This window comes from Ceratotherium simum, chromosome 15 (assembly GCF_057802395.1).
Source record: "Ceratotherium simum simum isolate JZ-2026a chromosome 15, ASM5780239v1, whole genome shotgun sequence".
NCBI lineage: Eukaryota > Metazoa > Chordata > Mammalia > Perissodactyla > Rhinocerotidae > Ceratotherium > Ceratotherium simum.
Window position 1 is genome coordinate 49,258,045 of NC_141914.1, and position 22,793 is coordinate 49,280,837.

Here is a 22,793-nt window from a genome sequence, read left to right on the forward strand (position 1 = left end):
TTCACCCATTTTCTTCAGGCTCACAATTTGTAACATTACAGTCTGAAAACACAAATAAAAATTGTAGCGTTAATATAGGTCAATAAGAAAGTTCTTTGGACTTATACATGTTTCTCGAAACGAAACTGATTAGCTTAAACTATTAAGGTGATTTGAAATTTGAAAGTTCTTCTATAGAGATTTTAGAGACCACTAAAAGCACTTAACCAAAATCTTTAAGCTCCTAGCACAACAGTAAAAGCTAAAAGAAAAACCATCACACCTGATGTAATGTCAGAGCCAGCCAAGGGTCTAGTTAGTAATGATTATCAGGCTGTGACTGGTGATATGTGAGGACACCATTTCCTGTCACAGCTGAATCCACAGTCTAATTCAAGGGCTAAGGGAAGATTTACAAATAAAACCAGGCTGTGACATGTAGTGCTACCTCTACCTGCTCCTCCAGGAATGCAGAGAAAGGTAAGAATGGACTAGAGTGGTCCGGGAGGGCTCCTGGAGGAGAAAGACCTAGAGCCTTAAAGGAAGTGTGGTATTTGTTTTGGCTGAAGGATTTTACAGGGAGGGGAGAAATGGCCCAGATAAAAAGATGGCATGTGTGGACAGGAAGGAAGGCTGCACTGCCAGCACATCAGCCCAGACAAGGATATGAAATAATGGGAGAGACCCACAGCTGCCCTCTATTAATTCCTGAATTTAAGCAATGGCAAGAATTCATATTGATTGCTAAAATTCTTTTTTCCTCTAACCATTAGCTCTTTATAATTTTATAATTTTATTTATTTTTCCCCCCCCAAAGCCCCAGTAGATAGTCGTATGTCATACTTGCACATCCCTCTAGTTGCTGTATGTGGGACGCTGCCTCAGCATGGCCGGAGAAGCGGTGCATCCGTGCGCGCCCAGGATCCGAACCCGGGCTGCCAGCAGCGGAGCGCGCGCACTTAACCGCTAAGCCACGGGCCGGCCCCCAATTAGCTCTTTATACACTTTCATCTGGCCTAGGAAAGAAAAATCTTTTGTCTCGGGTGCCATAGGTATAGTGCTGCCTCCAAGGGAGAATAAACTATGACCTTTTGTGGCCCCTTCAAGACCTGTGATTCATGTTTCGTGGAAAATATTAAGAAATAGTCCGTTAGAAATGAATTTGCTTCACAGCATATTGTATGTTTCCTGTGTTTTTCTTCCTTCATTATCACCAAGGACATTCCCATGAAAACAAAATCTTGTTTGTTCCCCAGAGTAACCATGTTCTTTATATTGATTTGCTTTGAATTTTCAAATTGCCTTTTCATGGCTTCACAATCAGCTTCTGAGGTCTTCCAGTGATGTCATACATGTCCTACAAAGGAAATTATTAGGCTAACAAATTCAACTACAAGCAAAGGGGGTTGACCTCATATGGTGTAATTTCAAAAGTTTCCAGGAAGGCCGGCAACCAATTCCGCTCCCTACCCCTAAGGCCCCCCACAGCAATTCCAAATCTTCTGACTAGTGTTGAAATAGCAAAGTCATTAAGTTGACAGTTTCAATCATGGCGTAAGCAATGGGTATGACTTCAAAATTTCCAGGAAGGACACCACGAACAACCACCACCCCCTTTCAAAAAAAAGAAACCTCCCCACCTGCTGGCTGGTGTTGAACGATCATAACTAGAGCTTCATTCTCTTAACTTTAATCTCCAGTAAAATGCAAATGCTTCTTTCAGAAGTTTCTATTACAATATGACTCAATTTCAGATCCTTTCCTAATAGATTTTTTCACAAGGCAAGCAGGAGAAGACTGTCTCCCACTGTGTCCATCCTCTCCCATTGTACCCATCATCTCCCATTGTACCCATCATCTCCCATTGCACCCCTCCTCTTCCAGCAGCTGGTCCTGGAAGTCTCACTGAGAAGCCAGCCCACCCCAACTCTGGGCCCAATTCTGACTTTAGGCAGAAATAATTTAAGGAATGCTAAGTCAATCCTTCCTGTCTCATGCAGTCTGCTCTTAGTTCTGTTAACAAGGTGTCCGTCTTATTCCAAAGACCCAGTCTCTACTGTACATCTTTGCTCTGCAAACCCTCTCGATCTCATCCTGGCCATCTGAGTACTCATCCTGGTATTTCTGCCCAGAATCATTACGCCAGGAATAGGAACCCATCTTGCTCTTGTCACATGCCCAAAGAGAATGGAGTTCTACTATTTGAGTTCACGCTTCCCTGATGTAAAGCCACAGAGCGAGGCAACAAAGAGCTCATGCTCTGCAGTCAAACACACCAGGGATGAAAACTCGACTCTGCCTCTTTCTAGCTACGTGACTTTAGGTGTGTGAATTAACCTCTATGGGCCTCAGCGTCTTCAAGGGTATCTATCATACCCATTAAATGAGAGAATACATAGCATAACCTAAGAGCTGAATAAATATTAGCAACTATAGGGATGTTAATCACAGTGAAACGATAATTTGGAATTTACACATATACTGCGTCTCCCCACATTCTGTGTGATGTGCTCTAGCCACCTGAGCGAAGCATTCACTAACTCACTGGAACTCAAATGAAGGCTTTAGGAGGGCAAGGGGTGCAGAGTGACTGCCTGTTACGCCTTCCAGTTTCTGCTGTTCATCCTGTTGCCCCAGTGCTTCCCAAGCCCTAGCAAACCACTTGGTTCCAAATCCTGGTCCCTCTCATTCTGTCCTGTGTCATTTCAATTAACTGGGCCAGGTACCACCATGCCCCAAACGAAAATAACCATAGTATCTGTGAGTTCAGAAGACAACAAAGAATAAGAAGGCCGGGAAAGCCAAAGATAAATGGCTCCACAATTCTGCTTTAGTCAAAGGCATTTTTGAAATCACTGGAAAAAGTGTTAGTGTCACTTATCTCCAAGTATCATCATGAATAAATACAAAGCTCCCATTGTGAACAGAGCAGTATACTTGCAACACTCCCTGCAGACTACACCAGTTACTGACACGGACTCAAAAAAAAAAGTGAGAGAGGCTAAGCAGATGAATACATACATATATATACGTACACACACACACACTCCTTAGATATCAAAGAGTAAAAGCAGGTGGCATGACAGAGTGGATTTTATATATGTTGATCTATTCAGCAACTTGTTTTTATAAATTCTATCACACATACTCAGTTGTAGAAGACATAGTCTATCTGTCAATTCATGGGACTCCAATGTTACTATGACCAGAAGCTCAAGTGCTTTCTTACTGAACTAAAAACACCAGCTTCACTCCATGTAGGTAAAATGACTTTTCCTCTAGTTGTTCTAGTGTGATTTTTTTCTAAAGATACAGAATGGATTTTGAGGTTTTATTTGTTGACAATGTCTGTTTATTATAATAGTACAAGTAGGTGGAAGATTCTATATTCCACACTATTTTAAAATATTTATTTCCTCTTTTTTTACCTGAAGTTCCTTTGTATGATTCATCACCAAAGACTAGGTTTGGTTTTTAAATGGTTTAGAACACCAAAGATCAATTTCAAGGACACAATCATCAGAGAAACGCAATCAGTAAAAATCACTAATAAAACAGTCAAATCATTTCGGATTAACTGCAAGTAAAACTCATTAGGCTTCAATCTTTGAAAATACTCATTACTCAAAAAAAAACTTTTTTCCCTTAAATTTTTGTTCTTATAGGTACTAAAACAAGTAGTAAAACTACAAAGGGGCATGCTCTGCTATTATGCAAAGCAATAGAAAAATCAACTTTTTCCATGCAGCTCATTACCAGAAACTAAAACTAATAGGCATTTCTCTTCATTTGTTTATATACTGGTGAGCAAGTCCAGGTATTAAAAATAAGGCCTCTGGTCAGATTCCAGTCCAATCAACAACCTAGTACTGAACTCAACTGCATGCCAATTTACCATTTGCCCCATAATCCCAATCACTGCCAAAAAGAGCTGTCACAGTGCCCTCCAACACAGCAGTGTTTACAAGCTAACTACAGATCTGGGCTGATCTTCCTAACCAGAACTCCATATGCATCAGAGTACCTAAGTTTTTTCTTTCCAAAGTGAACTACAGAGAAGAGGCATTGGTATTACACAAACTAGAAATTACTTGAAATGCCCTAGGAGCTGTACTTAAAGAACTACTCCCAAGGAGCCTCACCTACACCTGGAACTTATTTTGATGACAAGATTCTGGACTCTGAGCTGATGCTGTAATGGAATAAGACTTTTGGAGATCTTGGAAAGGAGTATTCTGCATACGGGAGGGACGTGATTTATCAAGGGTAGAGGGTGACTGTGGTGGGTAGCTTTCTAAGACGGGTCCCAGTGATTCCTGCCTGCTGGTATTCACACCCTGTGTAACCCCCTTTCTTGAGTAGGCTGGACCTAGTACTCTCTCGTGCCCTCTAGTCACTGCTCTGATGAAGCCAGCTGCCATACTGCCAGTGACCCCATGGAGAGGCCACTTAGCAAGGAACTGAGGAAGCCTCCTGCCTAATAGCCTGCAAAAAACTAAATCTTGCCAACAACCACCTGAGTGAGCCTGGAAACAGACTGACCCTCAAACATGCCTTACACTGACTGCAGCTCTAGCCCACAACTGGATTTTAGCGTTTTGAGAGGCCGAGAGCTATGGGACACAGCTAAGCCATGCCCAAATTCCTGACCCACAGAAACAGTGAGATAATAACCAATATTGTTGTTTTAAGCCACTAAATTTTGGAGTAATTTGTTACTCAGTAATAAGTAACTAACAGATACTTAATACAGACTTTACCTCTAAACGCATCATTTGGATAGCATCACAATATATATTTGAAACTTTTATCTAATTCAAAAAAGTACTTGCTGTTCTCAACTGGAATTTTAGGATCTTTTAAAATCTCTGCATTTTTCAGGGCTACCAAATTCCCTAACGTATGAAGACACTGCAGGCTTTCCCAAGTTAAATTATTCACTTAAAAGTCAATAAAATATTAGAGGTTGTTCAACTTTGTCCCTTATGTATCACAGGCCTACATCAGCATTAAGGAGCCACTATTTGACAGAAAGAAAAGCAAAAAGCTAAAAAAAATCCAAAATAAATTTTACTTCTAGAAAATCACATGCAGTCACAGAGAAAAACTTTACTAGCTTAAAATAATAAATAAAGGAAAACTCCGTTGGTTAGAAGGCTTACAAAAAACGTCCTTACCTTGAATGCACTGAAGTGTTCCATCCTCTGCTCTTATTGTAAAAGTTTCACCTGGATTAACTTGAACGAGAATAACCTGCCAAAACAACACATTAATTTCAGTTTAATACCAGAACATCTGGGATTTCCCTTCAACAGTTTTATTACCCAAATTTATGTACTAGATAGGAAGTATGTGGCACAGAATCTTGTATAAACACAAAACTTAAGATACATCTTAGACCTGGTTCAAATTTGAGGGGGGTAAGGACATGCGTTTGAAGTTAGCTAAGTGAATGCTCCTGTCTTGCTTATGATGCTATCTAACTAAACAACTCAATTTTAAGACACTTTTTCTTTCACACACTTCCTTTTTTTTCTTTCCCTAATTTACAAACAACAGTTAAAGAATAAAAAGGACCAGAAACTATACTTATAAAGGAAAATTGCATGGAGAAATGAGGTTCTGACCAAACACTGTCACATACTGTTCCCAAGTGTCTATTGCTGACCTGGGTTATATGATTCTACTGTGTTAACAACAGGAAGTAATTTATAAGAAAAACATTTGGAAAAAAAATACCTGAGTATAGGATCCAGAAATAATAATGAACAGTATAAAATAAATGAATATTACAAATAGGCCCCACCAAACACTCAAATTTTTAAATTTCCTACATGTCAGTGTTTTAGTCACATGACCATAACTATTTAATACCAGAAGACAACTTCCAAAAGATTAGACCATGCATGGCAGTGGCAAAGTATGTTCTTTCAAGAGCCTCAGTTTTAGTTCTAATCTAATTCAGTTCCTTTAGATAACAAAAGAAAAAACCATTAATTTATATCTAAATACAAATTAAAGGACAAAGTCCAAGCTTAAAAACAGTTGTTAAAAATCATCATGTTCTAGGTTAACACTATTAAAATAATTACCGTATATCTCTAGAAATTGGAAAGATGTCAGTGTCACATTCACCTTATAGCTCTTGGAGCAAGCCTTGTTCCTCTCTGCCTTGAAACCACCAAGCGTACTGTTCCCTCTGTCTGTAACGCTCTTCCAGCACTCCTTTAAGGTCTCTGCCCACCGCCCACCTTACTCCTTTCCCAACCAGCTAACGCCTAGTCATCCCTGTCAGCTTAAGAAGTGGAATCTGACTCTCAGGACAGGTCAGAACTCCCACAATATGTTCTCAAAAAAACTGTATTTCTCCCTCCTAGAATTTACAATTGCGATTAATTAACAAAGCTCTTATTTTAGTGCTGTCTTTTCCTTCTTCAATCTAGGCTCTATAGGAACAAGATCTAGCCCAGAATGAGTGCTCAAAGCTGTGCCTGGCATAAAATAAGTGCTCAATAACTATTTTTACTGAATGAAGGCAAGTCATAAAACATAAGGAAAAGCACTGCAAACAATTATTTTAACTTAGAAATTAGGCTTTCATAATAAACAATTTAAAAAGTCAACTTTATTTACTGTATGTACCATAATTTATCTGTTTTGTAAAACTATTTATTGAGATCAAAGCCATTTAATCTTTAAAAACTAAACCTTTAATATCCCTGTATTTTGATGCTTCTAATACTTCACCACAGAAGACACCGCTAGGATATTAAAATTTTAAAAATCAGGAAATAAATTAACTGGAGAAAACAAGATCATTCAGGGAAAAGCAGTACAAGCTTCAGCCCTGGTGCTTCTCATTCTCTGGAAATATTAACAGTCATTTCAAGGCAATTTATTTTTCCTGTACAGTAACTGTGTCAACAATCTTTCAGTCTTAAGTATTCCAATTCTCACCAATGTAAACACGTTGTGCCATTTTAAGAACTCAAAAGGAAATCCCTTCAGATCTCTATAGAGTGATTAAAACATTTCAATTGCTTTCTTGAAACTGAGATTTTAAAGTCATTCCTAACATGAAAATAGTTTTGATTTAATTTACATAAACAGAGAACATAACTCAACTACCATAGAATAAAACAAGACTCCAGTAAAGAAAATTATCCATGTCTTTTTAAAAGTCCTTAGACTGATTCTAACATCACTGTAATAGAGCAGAAACCATCTGCTTTGTGATTAAACCTCTAGGGATAGGCCTATAATATATGCCCGTAGAATTAATTAGTTTAAAAAAAAAATCAGTGGACACCAAGACTACACGCCAGATATTTTTGACAATGCCAAACAAATTCACATACTCTCATCCACTACACTCATAACTGTCAGACAACGTGTCCTGAATGCTGGTTCTGAAAGTACAATTCACCGGTATTATGGAAAGTCCCAAGCAAGAAAAGGGATTTCTGAATTGGGGTATGTTCCAGATTCTGTCACATTATCTGCTTATCATACTGCATGAAAAGTGTTTCTGACAGTTCCCTAGCGGTCACTGACATGAGGCCACAATTCAAAGAATGGCCTGAAGGCATCCAGCCTCCAAAAGCCATTTGTTTACGCCTTCCCTCTCTGCTTACAGAGGCCAATTCCTGACCCCCATCCCACTTCTTCACGGAGAAAAATGATAGGTAAAGGGCTTTTAAGCATCCTGCTAAAATACCTCTCCTTCAGATGTTTAGTTCCTGTCATTTTCCCTGCTGCTGGGCTGCTATGGCAACCAGATTATAATCTACCGAGTCACCTCAGAAACCAGGCAAATCTCCTGTGTCCCACTATCAATTTTTCTTAGTAAAAGCAAAAGTCATTATTTGAGCAAACTGTATTCATCTTGGCACCAAGATATTTTAAAAGAAAGCATTTTATTATACCAGGCAGGCTGACTACCTTGCTGTTTTCACTGTCAATAAAGGAGAGAGAAAAATAAAGTTTTGACACACACCAGCCCAGTGATCTGTCCCTGACAACAGACATGAATGAGACGGCTGCAGCGGCCTCCAGGAGCATGAGTCACAGCCTGGCAGGCTCCCTGGCACTTAACCTTTTCTATCATACAAGTCTCTCTCTCACTCCCCCCTCTCTTCCTCCCTCCCTCCTTCTTTCTCTCTCTAGCCACAAAGCAGACATAACTGTTACAAGTTCTCTTAAATACAGAACGTAAAACATAACATCACTGTCCAAACCTCATCATTTTTTGTCCACTCACTAAGCATTTCCTGCTTTCCCAAAGTCAGCATTAAAATAATTCATGCTCTATTCTGTGTCTTAGAGGAGGAGGAGGAGGAAAAAAAAAAAGACAGATTTTAACCACTGATAGATTTTTTTCCCCGCGAGATGTTAAAATAGAACCATGTTAATCAAATTATAAGAGCATACTTCAGGCCACTCTTGCTTGATCAGATCTGTTTCCAATCTGTTAGTGCTACATGAACCGAGCAGCCTGAAATAATCAAAGGCAGTATCAAGCCTTAATAAAAAATAAGTGACCATTCTCCTGAAGTCTAAAGAAACAGTAAAACAAGAGGACGAAGAAATAAAATGGAGCAAAAGGCTAAACATAGCATCCTGAGAAAGCTTTACCCACAAGACAACTGGAACAGGTGTACCAGATACTTCCTTAAAGGTATAAAGATAAATCTAACTGTTTCTTACTCATTAGAAAGGGAAAAGGAAAGCTACTTTTGCAATTTAAATTTTGAGTGGCTGATTACCCACAAGATCAATACATAGTATCTAAGACTACTCCTGGAGGCAAATTCCTAATGTATGCCTCAAATTAAAAAGGACCAGCCACCTGACTACACAATCACTGCCACCTATGTGGTCCATCACAAAAGCTTCTGCTGGAGAACAGGACTGACTGACCAAAGATGAAATGTTACATTGTCAGCATTCTTAAAAAGTTAAATCCAATACCCAGACAATCGAAATATAAACTACGCTAGGAGAGGAGATCCCAGTTCACTTTTGGAGCTTTTTCCACTTGCCACACTCTGTGAGGCTTGTCTTACCCTTAGCTGTTTCACGTATAAATGAACATTTCTCACTTGGAGCCAGCACTTATGATTATCCAATAGATATCTTTAGGGGAAAAAAATGATACAACCTAAAAGCTGCAGAAGAGTTCCATGTAAGGAAGGATTCTATGCAGGAATATCTAATAACTTTTAAAAGTGAACTTTGACTACACGAGACGAATAGTAGCACTTTTTTCTGGACATACACACTCTCACTCCACATTCCCAAATTCCAGAGAAATCCTGGCGAGCTCTGCCTGGGCCCTAGGGGTTCCAACCATCCATCCATTTGAGACCCTGGTCTGTGTGTCACAGACCACAGGCGGCCTCAAGCAAAACTGAAAAGTAGGCATTATTTATTTTCTGAGTCCTCTCTCTTTTCTCCAAATCAGGAAAAGGGAGATGATGAGCTGCAAATGACCAATAATTATCTTTGTGGTAATAACATACACAAAGAAAGTGTCCCAAGGTTAAAAATGTGAGCGGGTAAAATAGAAAGGTAAGGGAAGATGATGGGAAAGTTCTGATCACCTCACCTGCTCAGCTGTCCGACCTGAAGCCCGAATCCAAAGCTGGCAGGAAAAGAACATACAAGACCAGGAAGCCTCCAAGGGCCCTTATACACTGGGTCAAGGCACAAGGACATGCATGGTGGTGAAGCTCTTCCTTGGTCAACACTACTAATACAAGAAGTGGTCTTGTTTTGTTTCTTCTTGGGCTTTAGGATTCATTCAGTTTAAAGCAAGCAAGAAGAATACTCCAAAGCTCCAAAATTTTTAATACTCTGATTTCCTCAAAGGATGGAAGGTTCAAAAGTTGTCTTCCTCAACTGACAATTTCCTATCTCTAAAAATAAGTCAGCATGATGCAGGCTACTTTATCAACTCCTTTTAACAGCTGTTTCTTCTACAATGATTATATAAATTGCTATTAATGATCGAACCCCTATGGTCTGCCAGGTAGATATTACTAACCAGATTTTACAGATGGGGAAACTGAGGCTTAAGAGAATAAGTAACTGTCTAAAATCACAAAACTACAAAATGACTGAGCTGGTACTGGAATCCAGCTCCGCCTGACCAAAATGCATGCCCTTCTCTTCCACCACACAGCTTCCCTGCTCTGACAGGCGCCGGCTTCACAGATTCCATTCTCCATGGAGACACTTCAATCAACAGCTGTAAGGAGAGATCGCACTCAACTAGGTCAAAGGCATGTCCCCAAAGACTGAGGACAATTCCTCTTACAGGAAATCTATGCTCACTCCCTGCGCCAGAGCCTCTCACTCCCAATGTGGCAGATAGGTGGTAAGGAATTCTTTAACAATAAACAGTTGCTTTTATATTGGCAGGATTTATCCTCATAAAGTCGTTGTCAAGTCCTTGAATTCCCCTAGAATCCTAGGACAATCAATGAGCTAACCACTCGATCATCATAATCACAAGATGCCATTTCTCCTGGCCCAATAGTGGCATAAGAAAAACAAAAGATGACTCCTGGGAAGATTGCATCTGAAGCTTCTATGCTTCCTAAAAGTCACCTGTCAGTAACAAAAAAGACAGGAATGGATTAATAGGGGACCCAGGAAAGAGAAATCAAGATGAACCAAGAAAGACATTTTTATGCACTGAAATCACATTAGTGCCTGCTGAAAATATATACATTCAAGAGAGTTCAATAACTGCATTTCATGAAATAAGAATAAAATAATTCTTATTTTAAAATAAGAATAAGAATAAATAATTCTTAGAAGAATTACTATGATACCTCAGTCTTAATTCAGCACAAATTAATAAATGCCCAGAACGGCATTCCTCTGGGAGTTGGGAATAGATCTAGCCTTAGACAATACAAAGTGCTGCCCACTTTGGGTTGACAAATGGAATTTGCAGGGGATGGGGGGTGGGGAGGTCATTTTCAACAAAAATAAAACATTTACAGATAGTGGTAAGTGCTATAAAGAAAATACAATGGCAGCTTGTAAGAAGTTGTATATTTCTACTCCCTCTAATTGTATACTGCCTTGAATAAAGAGATTCTATTACAAAAAGAACTGCTGTTTGCTAAGAATAAAAATGTAGCATTAACTTAAATGGAAAAAATGTAAAATGTAATATAGATGGCCCAAAGTAGGTTAAAAGCCTCTTTTAAGAGAGCCACAAATGCCAGAGTTTAAAGTTTCAGTATAGGACTTTCAAGATAAAAACCAAGAATACAAAAGACCAAAATTCCATGTCAGGTTAAGTGTAATTTTTCCCTGGCTAAGAGTAACAGCTACCAAATAGCCTCATGCATTTGGAGCACCATTAATTTAAATCTTGTTTTTTCACTTTATTAAATATATTTTTCACAGAGTTGTTGAGTACCAAAAATATAATTTTTCTTCCTTTAGTTGAAAATTATGTTCACTGAGAACAAATTTGGTTCCTGTCATCACCACTTCGGGTTGATCCTTGTCAAAAACATCCATCAGATGAGGTACAACCCGTTTCTACCCCTTAATTCTATACCTCGTATCCCCAAGCTGGGCTCTGGCCACACTGAGGGAGAAAGAGCAGCTTAATCTACTTTTTACCTAATCAGCCCTACCCTGAATGTGCTCTGCACACTGAATCTAGACTGTCTCCCGCCATTAGATCCAGCTACCTCATGTCTGGTTTTGATCGGCTGAGACAGAGCAACATGATCCATGCTGATGTGCTAATTGATGTCACATACCTCTGGCAAGCTACGCATTAAACCTAAACAAACTACTGTCAGAATCTCAAGGCCAGTGAAGAAACATATTTAACTGCCTATATTCCCAATATTCTATTTTTAAAACCCATTTCAATGTTGGCCACGTCATTCATTTAACAGTGTTCTTCCCCCTAAGACGTAATCAAGAAATAATGTGTCCATGAAGAATGTTCTCATCCTTATAAGTGACAGAAAATCAGTTCCCAATATTTTGTCATTAAATATTCTAGAGTTAACTTTGTATATTAATCTCTTTTCTTAATGGCTTAAAATTAACACTACTATTGCCTGACATTTTGTGTCCACTAACATAAAATCAGAAACGAATATAAACATGTAATATTCTAGGGTTTTGGAAGGATTTTGCAGAAGAGAGAGGAGAACCCCCTCCCCACCACTGTATAGTATATTATCATCACTTATTCAGGCCTTGACTGTACATTGATTATATTAAACTCACTTAATACCTAATACAATTATTGAAACGTTGATTATTCAAACGTTTGCTGAGTAGTTACTACGTGCCAGGCAGTTTATTAAACACTGATGAGTCTAAGATGAGAAAAATGAAATCCTACCCATTTGTGTGTTGGTGCAAGAGCAGAAAATACAATTAACTAATAAAATATGATTATTTGCCATTAAGTGCTCTAGAAACTGAAGAAACCATTGAGAAATCAGGAAAAGTTATAGTTGGGAGTGACATTTAAAGGGAGAGTGGGAGACTGCAAGTGGATGAGCAAAAGAACAATCATACAAGCAAATGCATGGAGGCCTGAACGGTATGATATGTTTAGAATTCTGATGTGGCTATAATGGCATATGCACACGTCAGAGGAGTAAAGGTGAGACTGCAGAGGCAGGCCAGGGCCACCTTGGAAAAGCCTTTGTTTGCCACACTTAAAAGTCTGGACTTCATCCTGTAAGCAGTAGAATTTTCCAGTAGGATGACATTATTAGATAACTCAGATAGCAGTGAGAAATCCAAACTGAGATGGGAGAGACTGGACACATGGTGACCAGTAAAGATGTTAATAAAACATCTACCTGTGACATAATTCAAGAATTACGTTGTTCAAAGTAAGAGTTTTCAAAAATAACTGAGGATTTAACCTTTAAATATGGCTATCCAGATCTCAGGTTTGCTGCTGACACGTTCCACCCTACCCTTCTACCAACACCGAAGTTTCCAAGACTACGGAGGTATAGCAATGTGTAGGGCTCTTCAAGCCGTAATTACTTGAATTTTTCCTACTTCCTGTCACTCTCTCTAATTCTGTTATCTGTGATTCCACCATTTCCATTTCCACCACTGCCATCATTGACAGGCACCCGCAATCTGCCCCCCTCTCTTGTGCCGCCTCCATTTCCTCCTTAGACTTTTTCTTTTAGATAGACTTTTTCTATCCCTTATTTCATTTTTTTTTTTTTGTGAGGAAGATCAGCCCTGAGCTAACATCTATTGCCAATCTTCCTCCTCCCCCCCCACCCCCGCAAAGCCCCAGTAGATAGTTGTATGTCATAGTTGCACATCCTTCTAGTTGCTGTATGTGGGACACGGCCTCAGCATGGCCAGAGAAGCGGTGCGTCGGTGCGCGCCCAGGATCTGAACCCGGGCCGCCAGTAGCGGAGCGCACACACTTAACCGCTAAGCCACAGGGCCAGCCCCTATCCCTTATTTCTTCTCTTTGGTTTCTTAGCTTTTGCTCTAAAAAACTAACCCCAAGAGCAATCAGCAACCAACCTAGCATTCCTTCCCTTTCCTTCTAGTAAACTCACCAAACAATCAGAGTGGATTATGCATGTCCACCTACTACATTTTTAGTTGGTTTGCTGCCCAAAAAGGAAAAGAGGACTATTAGGATTATTGGGAAACAAACATGAGTCAAAGGAGAATCATATCTTATTTTTAAGGGTCAAAGTTAATCATATTCCCAAAATACCTACTTTCTGATTCTTAAATAATTCCATTGCAAACTAATTTATTTTTTTATATCTTCAAGTTATAGTTTGCCTTTTATCATATCATACATACATAAAAAGGTTTAAAAAATAAGTTAGGACTCAGATAGATAAGAAAAAAAAGATACCACCTACAACTCAATCTTTAAATTAAAAAAATGAATCTTGGGCCGGCCCCATGGCTTAGCAGTTAAGTGTGCACGCTCTGCTACTGGCCGTCCGGGTTCGGATCCCAGGCGCGCACTGACGCACCGCTTCTCCGGCCATGCTGAGGCGGCATCCCACATACAACAACTAGAAGGATGTGCGACTATGACATACAACTATCTACTGGGGCTTTGGGGGAAAAAAAGGAGGAGGATTGACAATAGATGTTAGCTCAGAGCCAGTCTTCCTCAGCAAAAAAAAAAGAGGAAGATTAGCATGGATGTTAGCTCAGGGCTGATCTTCCTCAACAACAAAAAAAAAGAATCTTAAGTGCTTTTAAGATTTGAAAAAATAAATACATAACAGCACATATTTCTTCTACATGTCTGTCTTTTTCCTGCCATCCCATACGTTGAGGTAAAATTAGATGGAGTTCAGGCCAGCATTATCTTCTAAGTAACATTATCATAGGTAAATATTGAGTAGTTAAGTCACTCTCTGCTAATCTCACTTTAGTTTCAATTCATTTTTGAATTAATAGTTTAAAAATCAACTAATATCCGCAAGATACACAATAAGAAGAACAAATCAGAGAGATGGCAGTTGAGTCTCAGCCCTGGTAGGCAGGGCACTTAACCTCCTAACTCCGTACCTCCCCACCTGAAAAAAGAGATGATACCCACCTCATGTGTGTCCGTAAGGAACAGAGCAACACCAGTGTAGCCCCGGTACAGGGCCCTACACATAATATGTGCTCAGTAAATAACATATTAATACTTCTTTTTCTTCAAATTTCTATCAGGGACCACTCTCTCAGTTTAGGAAAAAACAGTGCTTCTAACAAGAGAATCTAAAGAAAAAATTTTACTGAATCTGTCACATTTCATGTACTCAATAAAATCTAAAACCAGCCAGTTCTTCACCTCTGACCAGATTTTCTGTTTGGGAAACATTCTGGCTTTCCTTAAAGGCTCACCTCCCAATTCATTCACATTCCGGTGTCTGTTCAGCTTCCGCGGATCCCAGCAACACGGTGACTTTGGAATCCATTCACAGACGTTCTGAAATCTAAGCCCGTTACATCTACAAAATGGTTTGAATTACTTGGAAACACTTCTAATTAAGATCATTATAACGAAAGTCAGCAATAAAAAGTAATAAAGTAACACCACAGTATGTGGAACTTTCCTATGACGTGCTCAGAATTCCAGAAGACCCTTTTCTGACCCATAAGCTGCCCTCTCAAAGCACAGAGGAAAAATTAAACCTGGCCAGATTCTCTAAGGAGCATCAGGCATTTGCCTCTTTAAACACTTCAGCAATGAGTTTGAGAGGTTATCCACCATACAACCCAGGAAAACAGAATTATACAGCAGGATACTTAAGACCATTAGAAAGTTTAAAGAAACTGTCCAGATTTAAGATTTCAAGGCAAACAGACCGAAAACGCTCTTCAAAAATGTAATGTTTTAAGATTTTCCTTTCTAGACTTTAGTACTAGAGCTTTGTAAGCAACTGTTGGAAAGCCCAGAGCATTTTTACTCTGTCTTGGAAGAATGACATCCCTGAGTGCATACACATACCGACTTGTACAAATGAACAGATTATTCCAATTCTTCCCTCATTCTGCACCAAGTCCAAATTCAAGACTGACACTAGTCTCTGCAGACAACGAAGGAAAAACGTGACAAAGATTTTCCAGCCGGCCCCTCCCCTCCTCCTTGCACGCCCTCAGCACATACGAGCACACAGCAGATTCTATGCACGTCCCTAATTCGGGGCCAGTTTATGCACCATGACATCAGTGCAGTATAACGAGCCAAGTTTAAACTCCATCTGGGACAAATAATGTCCAGGCACACTGTGACTTCTTTTGTTTATATACACTGACTAAATATGTCTTGGTGGTAAATGAACTAACTCTTAAGATTTATTTCCCAAGGCCTCCAAAACAATATTCTGCACCCCTGAAGCAACTCGTTGCCTCCAGTTCTCTTTCCAAGGCTATGCGTAAGTGATTTTTAACAGAACACATGATTTTGAAACATATAATTAACATCTTGAGGAGAGTCAAAGTCCAAGCAGCCCTTCATCAATCTAAAACAAAGAAAAGGAGGAACTCACTAGCAAATGGGTGCGGTACCATGGCTCACGGTACAAATACTGCATGACACTTAATTCTGTATTCCCCCTGAGAACAGGAAAAAGCAGAGGTGAGAGATTTAAGAAATGGTCATGTAGCAAAGTGGCCATTTTCTTTCTCCTGGAAGAATAAACTTTTTTTTTTTTTTTTTTTTTAATTCTGGCATTACTTAAGAGGAATAATTATAAATTCAGAACAAAAAACAAACAATCTAATAGGTTCAAGTCTTACAAGTTTTTAGATTTCTTAAGACACAAAAATTGTGCCTCTGGGGTGATGTAATTTTTGAATGGAAATGAAAGGCGGGGTTTGGGAGGAAAAGAAGGCTGACAAAAAGGCCCTCTCCTAGCTCCCAGGGTGAGACACCCAGGGAGGAGGAATCTCTGCTACTCTGGTCACCACCACCTCAGCAGCTGCTGACCCCAGAGGGAAGCGCTCCCCTGCTGCTAAACTCGGGGAGAGAACCATTCCCCAAGGAAAGAAAAGGAGCCACTCCAATGACCCGGGCCTCAAATGACTTCCCTCTCAACTTCTCCTCCAAACTCAACCTGTGCCTCCAGGCCTCAGACACTGCTGCTCAGTTTGTAATTCTCAGAAGCTCCAGAGCCAGGATCCAGAGGTGGCAGTGGCCATCTCCTAGAGTTAATGTGAAGATCATATAAGATAACAAACAAGAATGCTCTTTTTTGTGGACTTTACAATTGACTACTGTGCAAAACCCAGTCCCATGTCTCTCCAGACTGTGTTTGCCTGAACAAGACAATGGAGATATGCCTAACCCAAGCAACTCCACCCTTCCTGGAAGGTAGGACATAAACGGATTCCAATCCAGGTTCTGTGATTTGCCAGGTGCAAGTACTTAACCTTTCCTGCCTCCGGCTCTGTCTGTAAAAATGATCACCACCTTACAGAGTGTATGGCTACTGGATGAAATGATGTATATATTAGCACCATTTCTAGCACCTCATAAGCCCTCAAATAGTTACTATTCGTGCCCTCCACGACAGAGGGAACAAAAAAAATCAAAATATCAAATAAAAGCCATTCTTTCCAACAATTTTACTTACTGCCCACAAATAACCACTCAACTAAAAGTTGAGGCTAAAAGCCTTCTTGTGATCAGCAAGCTTACAAAGGAACATTTAAGTTTGAGGTAAATGCCAAAAATTTAGTTAGACGCTTGAAATTCTTTCAGTGTCAAAAATCTAACCTTTACTATATCTTTTACATTGTCAAGGCACTGAAACCTCTGGAAGGTCAACCTTAGAGAATCTTTTGTCCTACATTTCCCCCCCTTGGTTCAAGCATAACTGTGAGGAAGCAAGCCGCTGCACCCCTCCAAAGGTGCACACACTTGGTGTCATGTCTGTCTTCACGTCTCCTCAGTGGAGGCTCTTTACAGTTTGAGGCAGCTTGAAGTAGCACTGTGCGGAGAGGCAGTCAATGACAACTCTCAGTGCCTGACCCTGAGTAAACCACATTCAATATGAGAAAACAGAGACTCTGAGAAGTAAATGGGATAACGTCTTCTATCACCCAACTCCACCCTTAACTGATTCCCTGGGTCTTTAAAACAGCTATTATTCACAGACAGGGTATATATAAGCCTAAGGTCTGATTTTCCATCACAACCCTTAAAAGAAAAATATGGACGCCATTGCTTTGTTAATTTATATTTGTATTTTATATTACACTTTTATTTTCAGTTATGACTAAAGTCACCAAATAAATTATAAATAGCCATTCTATAAGGATGCTTTTTATAAGGCCCTTTTACCAAGGTGAGGAGAAATAAGATGGGTCTTAAATAATCTATTCTGTCAATACAAAACAAAAATTAAAATGGTGAAATCAGAAAAGATGAATGAACTGCATACTCTGGCCAATTTAGCTACCAAACAACATCACTAACCAAAACACATGTTTCGGTGTGACATGGTTTCTTCCATGAATTGGAACACCAACTCAACATTCCATATAAAGACCAAATAAACTTCCATCCAAGGTAGTAACATGCTTCAGTGCTGAATTTTTCTAACTACTTAGAAAACACAAGAACATTTCAATGACCCCTCCTAAAAATTACGTCACGCAACATAATTGGATAACAGAACAAGTCCATTTCTCTCCAAAGCCAAGGTTTGGCTCACAAGAACTGATTTTCGTTTTGTGAAATAATAGGAATAGAGCCCTAATGACAGCTTTACTGATATAATCACTCTCGTCAACCTGCCCCCAAAACTAAACCAGTTTCCTCCTGTTCTCTACTGACTCCACTTAACTGCCCGATTATTTGCAAACAGGAAACCCTCAGCAAAGTAATTTTGTAAATGTAGACTGTCCATTTTATCCAAATGTACATCTACTACACTGTAAGGAGTAAGGAATGGGCAATAAAGAGCGGATCCAGGAGAGGCAGGGTCAAATTATATTCTAGTTAATGATCGTGCTAAATACCCCTGCTGCCCATAAACAGCATTCCCTCTCAGCAATGATCTGATCTGACGGTCACCTGTACAGGAAAAAGGCCCAGGGCTGAGAAGCTATATGAATATAGGCATGAATACTAAAACAGCACCTGAACTCGGTTTCTTCTGGAGGCCCACCACAGACCAGCTTCAATGTATTGTAACAGAAGAGCTGGCCGGAAAATTACTAGGAGGCACCTAGTTCCGGCCGAGCCCAATTTAAATGAAGAAACTAATGTAATCTAAAGGTAGCCAAAATTATCTAGATACAATAAATACTGTGCCACTTCAGCAACTGGCACCTTGGCAGGCTGTTTATTTTTTACATCTGCATTTGGAACTTAGAGACTAATATTACTAATTTTATGCAGTTTGCTCACTATTGTCTTGTTTGAAGTGTAACGTATATAATTTCTATAAGTCATATTTTTAAGTCAATCATTTGGACAAAAACAGAAAAGAGTCTGCCAACATGAAAACAATTTTGCGCAAACACATGTCTTAATACACTCTGGATGGAGAACTGTCCCATCTTTTCTTCCTCTGTGCGTATATATAATTTTTACTGCACTATGAGATACATCAATGGCTGTCACATCGCATTCAACGTGACAAATACATATTTTAACAAAATAATAGAAATAGGTCGGCCCCGTGGCTTAGCAGTTAAGTGCTCGCACTCTGCTGCTGGCGGCCTGGGTTCGGATCCCGGGCGCACACCGACGCACTGTTTCTCCGGCCGTGCTGAGGCCGCGTCCCACATGCAGCAGCTGGAGGGATGTGCAGCTATGACATGCAACTATCTACTGGGGCTTTGGGTGAAAAATAAATAAATAAAATTTTTAAAAAATAATAAATAATAACAGAAATTAGAGGTTGGAAATCTACTATCAAATTTAATCTTATTCAAAGAGAAAGTTAATAAGGAAATGATTTAAATAAAAATGCCTCATCTAGGTAATACTGGGAAAAGTTTACTTTTAAAAAAGTCTATTTCAGGGGACCCACCCCATGGCTTAGTGGTTAAGTGCTCGTGCTCCGCTACTGGCGGCCTGGGTTCGGATCCCAGGCGCGCACCGACACACCGCTTTTCCAGCCATGCTGAGGCCGCGTCCCACCTACAGCAACTAGAAGGATGTGCAACTATGACATACAACTATCTACTGGGGCTTTGGGGAGAAAAGGGGGAAAAAAGGAGGAGGATTGGCAATAGATGTTAGCTCAGGGCCGGTCTTCCTCAGCAAGAGGAGGAGGATTGGCATGGATGCTAGCTCAGGGCTGATCTTCCTCACAAAAAAAAAAAAAAAGGTCTATTTCAAGAAGTACTTAAGGAAGACTCAATTCCTAGAGACTGTAAAAATGATTATAAACACAAGTACATGCATCTCTGCCCTTGGAACATTGATACCCTGCATCTGTGTTTAATGTCCCATAACTAGTCTGTAAACAGAAAAACTAAGATGTCTGGTTTTTCTTCTGCCCTTCCTAAGCTTTTGTAAGTGCTCAATGTGGCACTGATTGGGGGCCCAAATACTGTTCATTGAAAAGCAGAGGCCAAAAAAAACAATACATGGGTCACACCTTGTAAGACGTATAATTGAAATCCTTCTACAAAGCCATGTGAACCAGAGCCCACACTAGTGCATTTTACAAGTCATGAGGAAAGCGGAAAACTAAGAGGCTTAAAATCACCTCATCGGGGCCAGCCAGGTGGCGTAGTGGTTGAGTTCATGCACTCTGCTTTGGTGGCCTGGGGTTTGCAGGTTCGGATCCCAGGTGTGAACCTACATACTGCTCAATCAAGCCATGCTGTGGTGGCATCCCACATACAAAATGGAGGAAGACTGGCACAGACGTTAGCTCAGGAACAATCTTCCTCAAGCAAAAAGAAGAGGATTGGCAACAGATGTTAGCTCAGGGCCAATCTTCCTTAACAAAAAAAAAAGAAGAAAAAAATCACCTCATCAGTGTGATACACGAGTGTGCCTGAAAAATCTTAAACATTTTTGCTATATTTAAAACATGAAATGCGTGAGCACAAAATGCAATTTCAAAGGTAAAAAGTTAACAATTTCCAGGTTCCAAACTCAAATGACCATCGAGCCCAGGCAAGTTTGGAAACTGAGTGAAGGGGACAGAGTGGGGACTGAGGGTGCCCATCGAAAAGTTGGTAGCTGCTACTTTTTGCCAGTGAATTGTTGCGATGTGAGAAGACCAGCCCAATGATATCAGATCTTCTGGGTTTTCCAGATAAAGAGAAAATTCTAGAATTTTATGTAAATTTTCCAATTTCTAAATATTGGAACTGACTTATTTTTTTGTTAACTATGAAGATTAAAAAAAAAAAAAAAAAGCCTGTATGACAAATGCAACAAGTAGCCACTTTCCAAGCCCTGGTTTAGATGAATTAAATTTGTTCATTTTGTTCACCCTTCACCCATTCTGAAGGATTTACTGAATGTTACCCCAGACGCCAGGCACAGCGTGAACAGGAGACACAGTCCCCGCTCTCCTGGAGTCTACAGTGCGACCAGACAGTCAAACACCGCAATAAGTTGAAAACAATCATAGCGTTTAAAATTGCCGTTATTTTGCAGTGCAACCTTGCCACACCAGTATTTTTCCTTAATCCTCTCCTTTTTGAAGGCAGCTCAGTTTCTCCCATTTGAAGGATACTGACTACTTCTTGTATCTTATTATTATTGCCTTTGGCTAATTAAATTCTGAAGTGTCTCTCAACCCAGACAGCTCAGAGCTGTCATAATTATATGCCATACGTCATAATTATTGTGGGTGCCACATATAACAACACCCTCTGATAATATGGCACTGACATTTTCCTTTATGAGACAGAGATTATGCAGAGTCCATGCCTTTTCAGAAGCCTTTGTAGTGAGCGGAATTGGCAAACCTAAGGCAGAGAGGACTGGAAAATCAGACCACAGACCCAAATAAACTCCCACCTTTTTTACAGTTAAAAGGGGGCCCTACCGGCTCCGTGGCTTAGCGGTTAAGTGCGCGCGCTCTGATGCTGGCGGCCCGGGTTCGGATCCCGGGCGCGCCCCGAGGCACCACCTCTCCGTCCAACGCGAGGCCGAGTCCCACGTACAGCAACTAGAAGGATGTGAACCTATGGCATACAACTATCTACTGGGGCTTTGGGGGGAAAAAAATGAATAAATAAAATCTTTAAAAGGGGGCCCTGGGGTGGCCCCGTGGCTTAGCGGTTAAGTGCGCGCTCTCCACTGCTGGCGGCCCGGGTTCGGATCCCGGGCGCGCACCGACGCACCACTTCTCCGGCCATGCTGAGGCCGCGTCCCACATACAGCAACTAGAAGGATGTGCAGCTATGACATACAACTATCTACTGGGGCTTTGGGGGGGAAATAAATAAAATTATCTAAAACAAAAAGGGGGGGGCCCTCAGAAGCAGGAGTGGCTGCCTGTGCTGCTGGAAAGCGGTTCTGGTTGACAGATGCTCACGACCTGCACCTCTGCGGAGTCAACAATTCTGAGGAACAGACATCAAGGGGCCAGGAGTGGACCGCCAGGCTGGATGCATTAGAGGACAAACAGATTCACTCACTAACAAGAATACTGAATCGCAAAGGTTCCAGAAAAGAGACTGTAGAATGTGCAGGTCAGTTTGCTTGGGGTGCTACTCACATTAGCTCTCCACTGAGTATACTATCCCTACAGAGTATTCTCACCTCATAAAACAGAAACTGATTACATGATATGCAAAGCCTGAATAATAGCCCCAGACTTTACTTCAGGTAAGACCTCTGTTCAGGCTCAGCCTCCTGCCCGCCTATCCCACTCCCTGACCCATCCCTCCTCAGTGCTCTCACTGATACATTCTGCAATCCAAGCACTTCTGCAGCTCTATGCATGTGTAAATACACCCTTTTTTTTAAAACCATGTTTTGCTTCCCAACTAGATTACTCATTCCTTTAGGGCAAGAACACTTTCTTACTCATCTTCGTGTCACCAGCACCTGATACAGTGCTGGCACAGAAGACGTTTGATAAACGCTTATTAAAATGAACAAATCTATTATTCAGTCACTCCTTAATTCAGTCATAAATTCTATCTTCCCACTCTTCCTTTTCACCCTAAATCTCAAAGAAAAGAAGCCGACAATATCTTGACACCACAGGCCTTTGTAAGTTTGAGCGGCTAGAGAGAACGTGGATGGCAGTTTGCAATAATAATTTTCTTTAAACATTTGCACAAGTTGTACATGTCTCACACATCTTGATGCTGAAGACTCTGACCCAAGA

At 40.3% G+C, this 22,793-nt stretch overlaps 1 protein-coding gene across 6 annotated transcripts in view; it reads right to left on the reverse strand.

The window, feature by feature from the left end:
- Positions 1–22,793, reverse strand: part of FNDC3B (fibronectin type III domain containing 3B) — a 332,852-nt gene that overhangs the window by 235,781 nt on the left and 74,278 nt on the right. For all 6 annotated transcript variants that reach the window (XM_087440025.1, XM_087440022.1, XM_004424734.3 and 3 more), the window contains exon 3: positions 5,157–5,232. In XM_087440025.1, the coding sequence (XP_087296151.1) occupies positions 5,157–5,232 (76 nt within the window). The remainder of the gene's footprint in view (positions 1–5,156; positions 5,233–22,793) is intronic.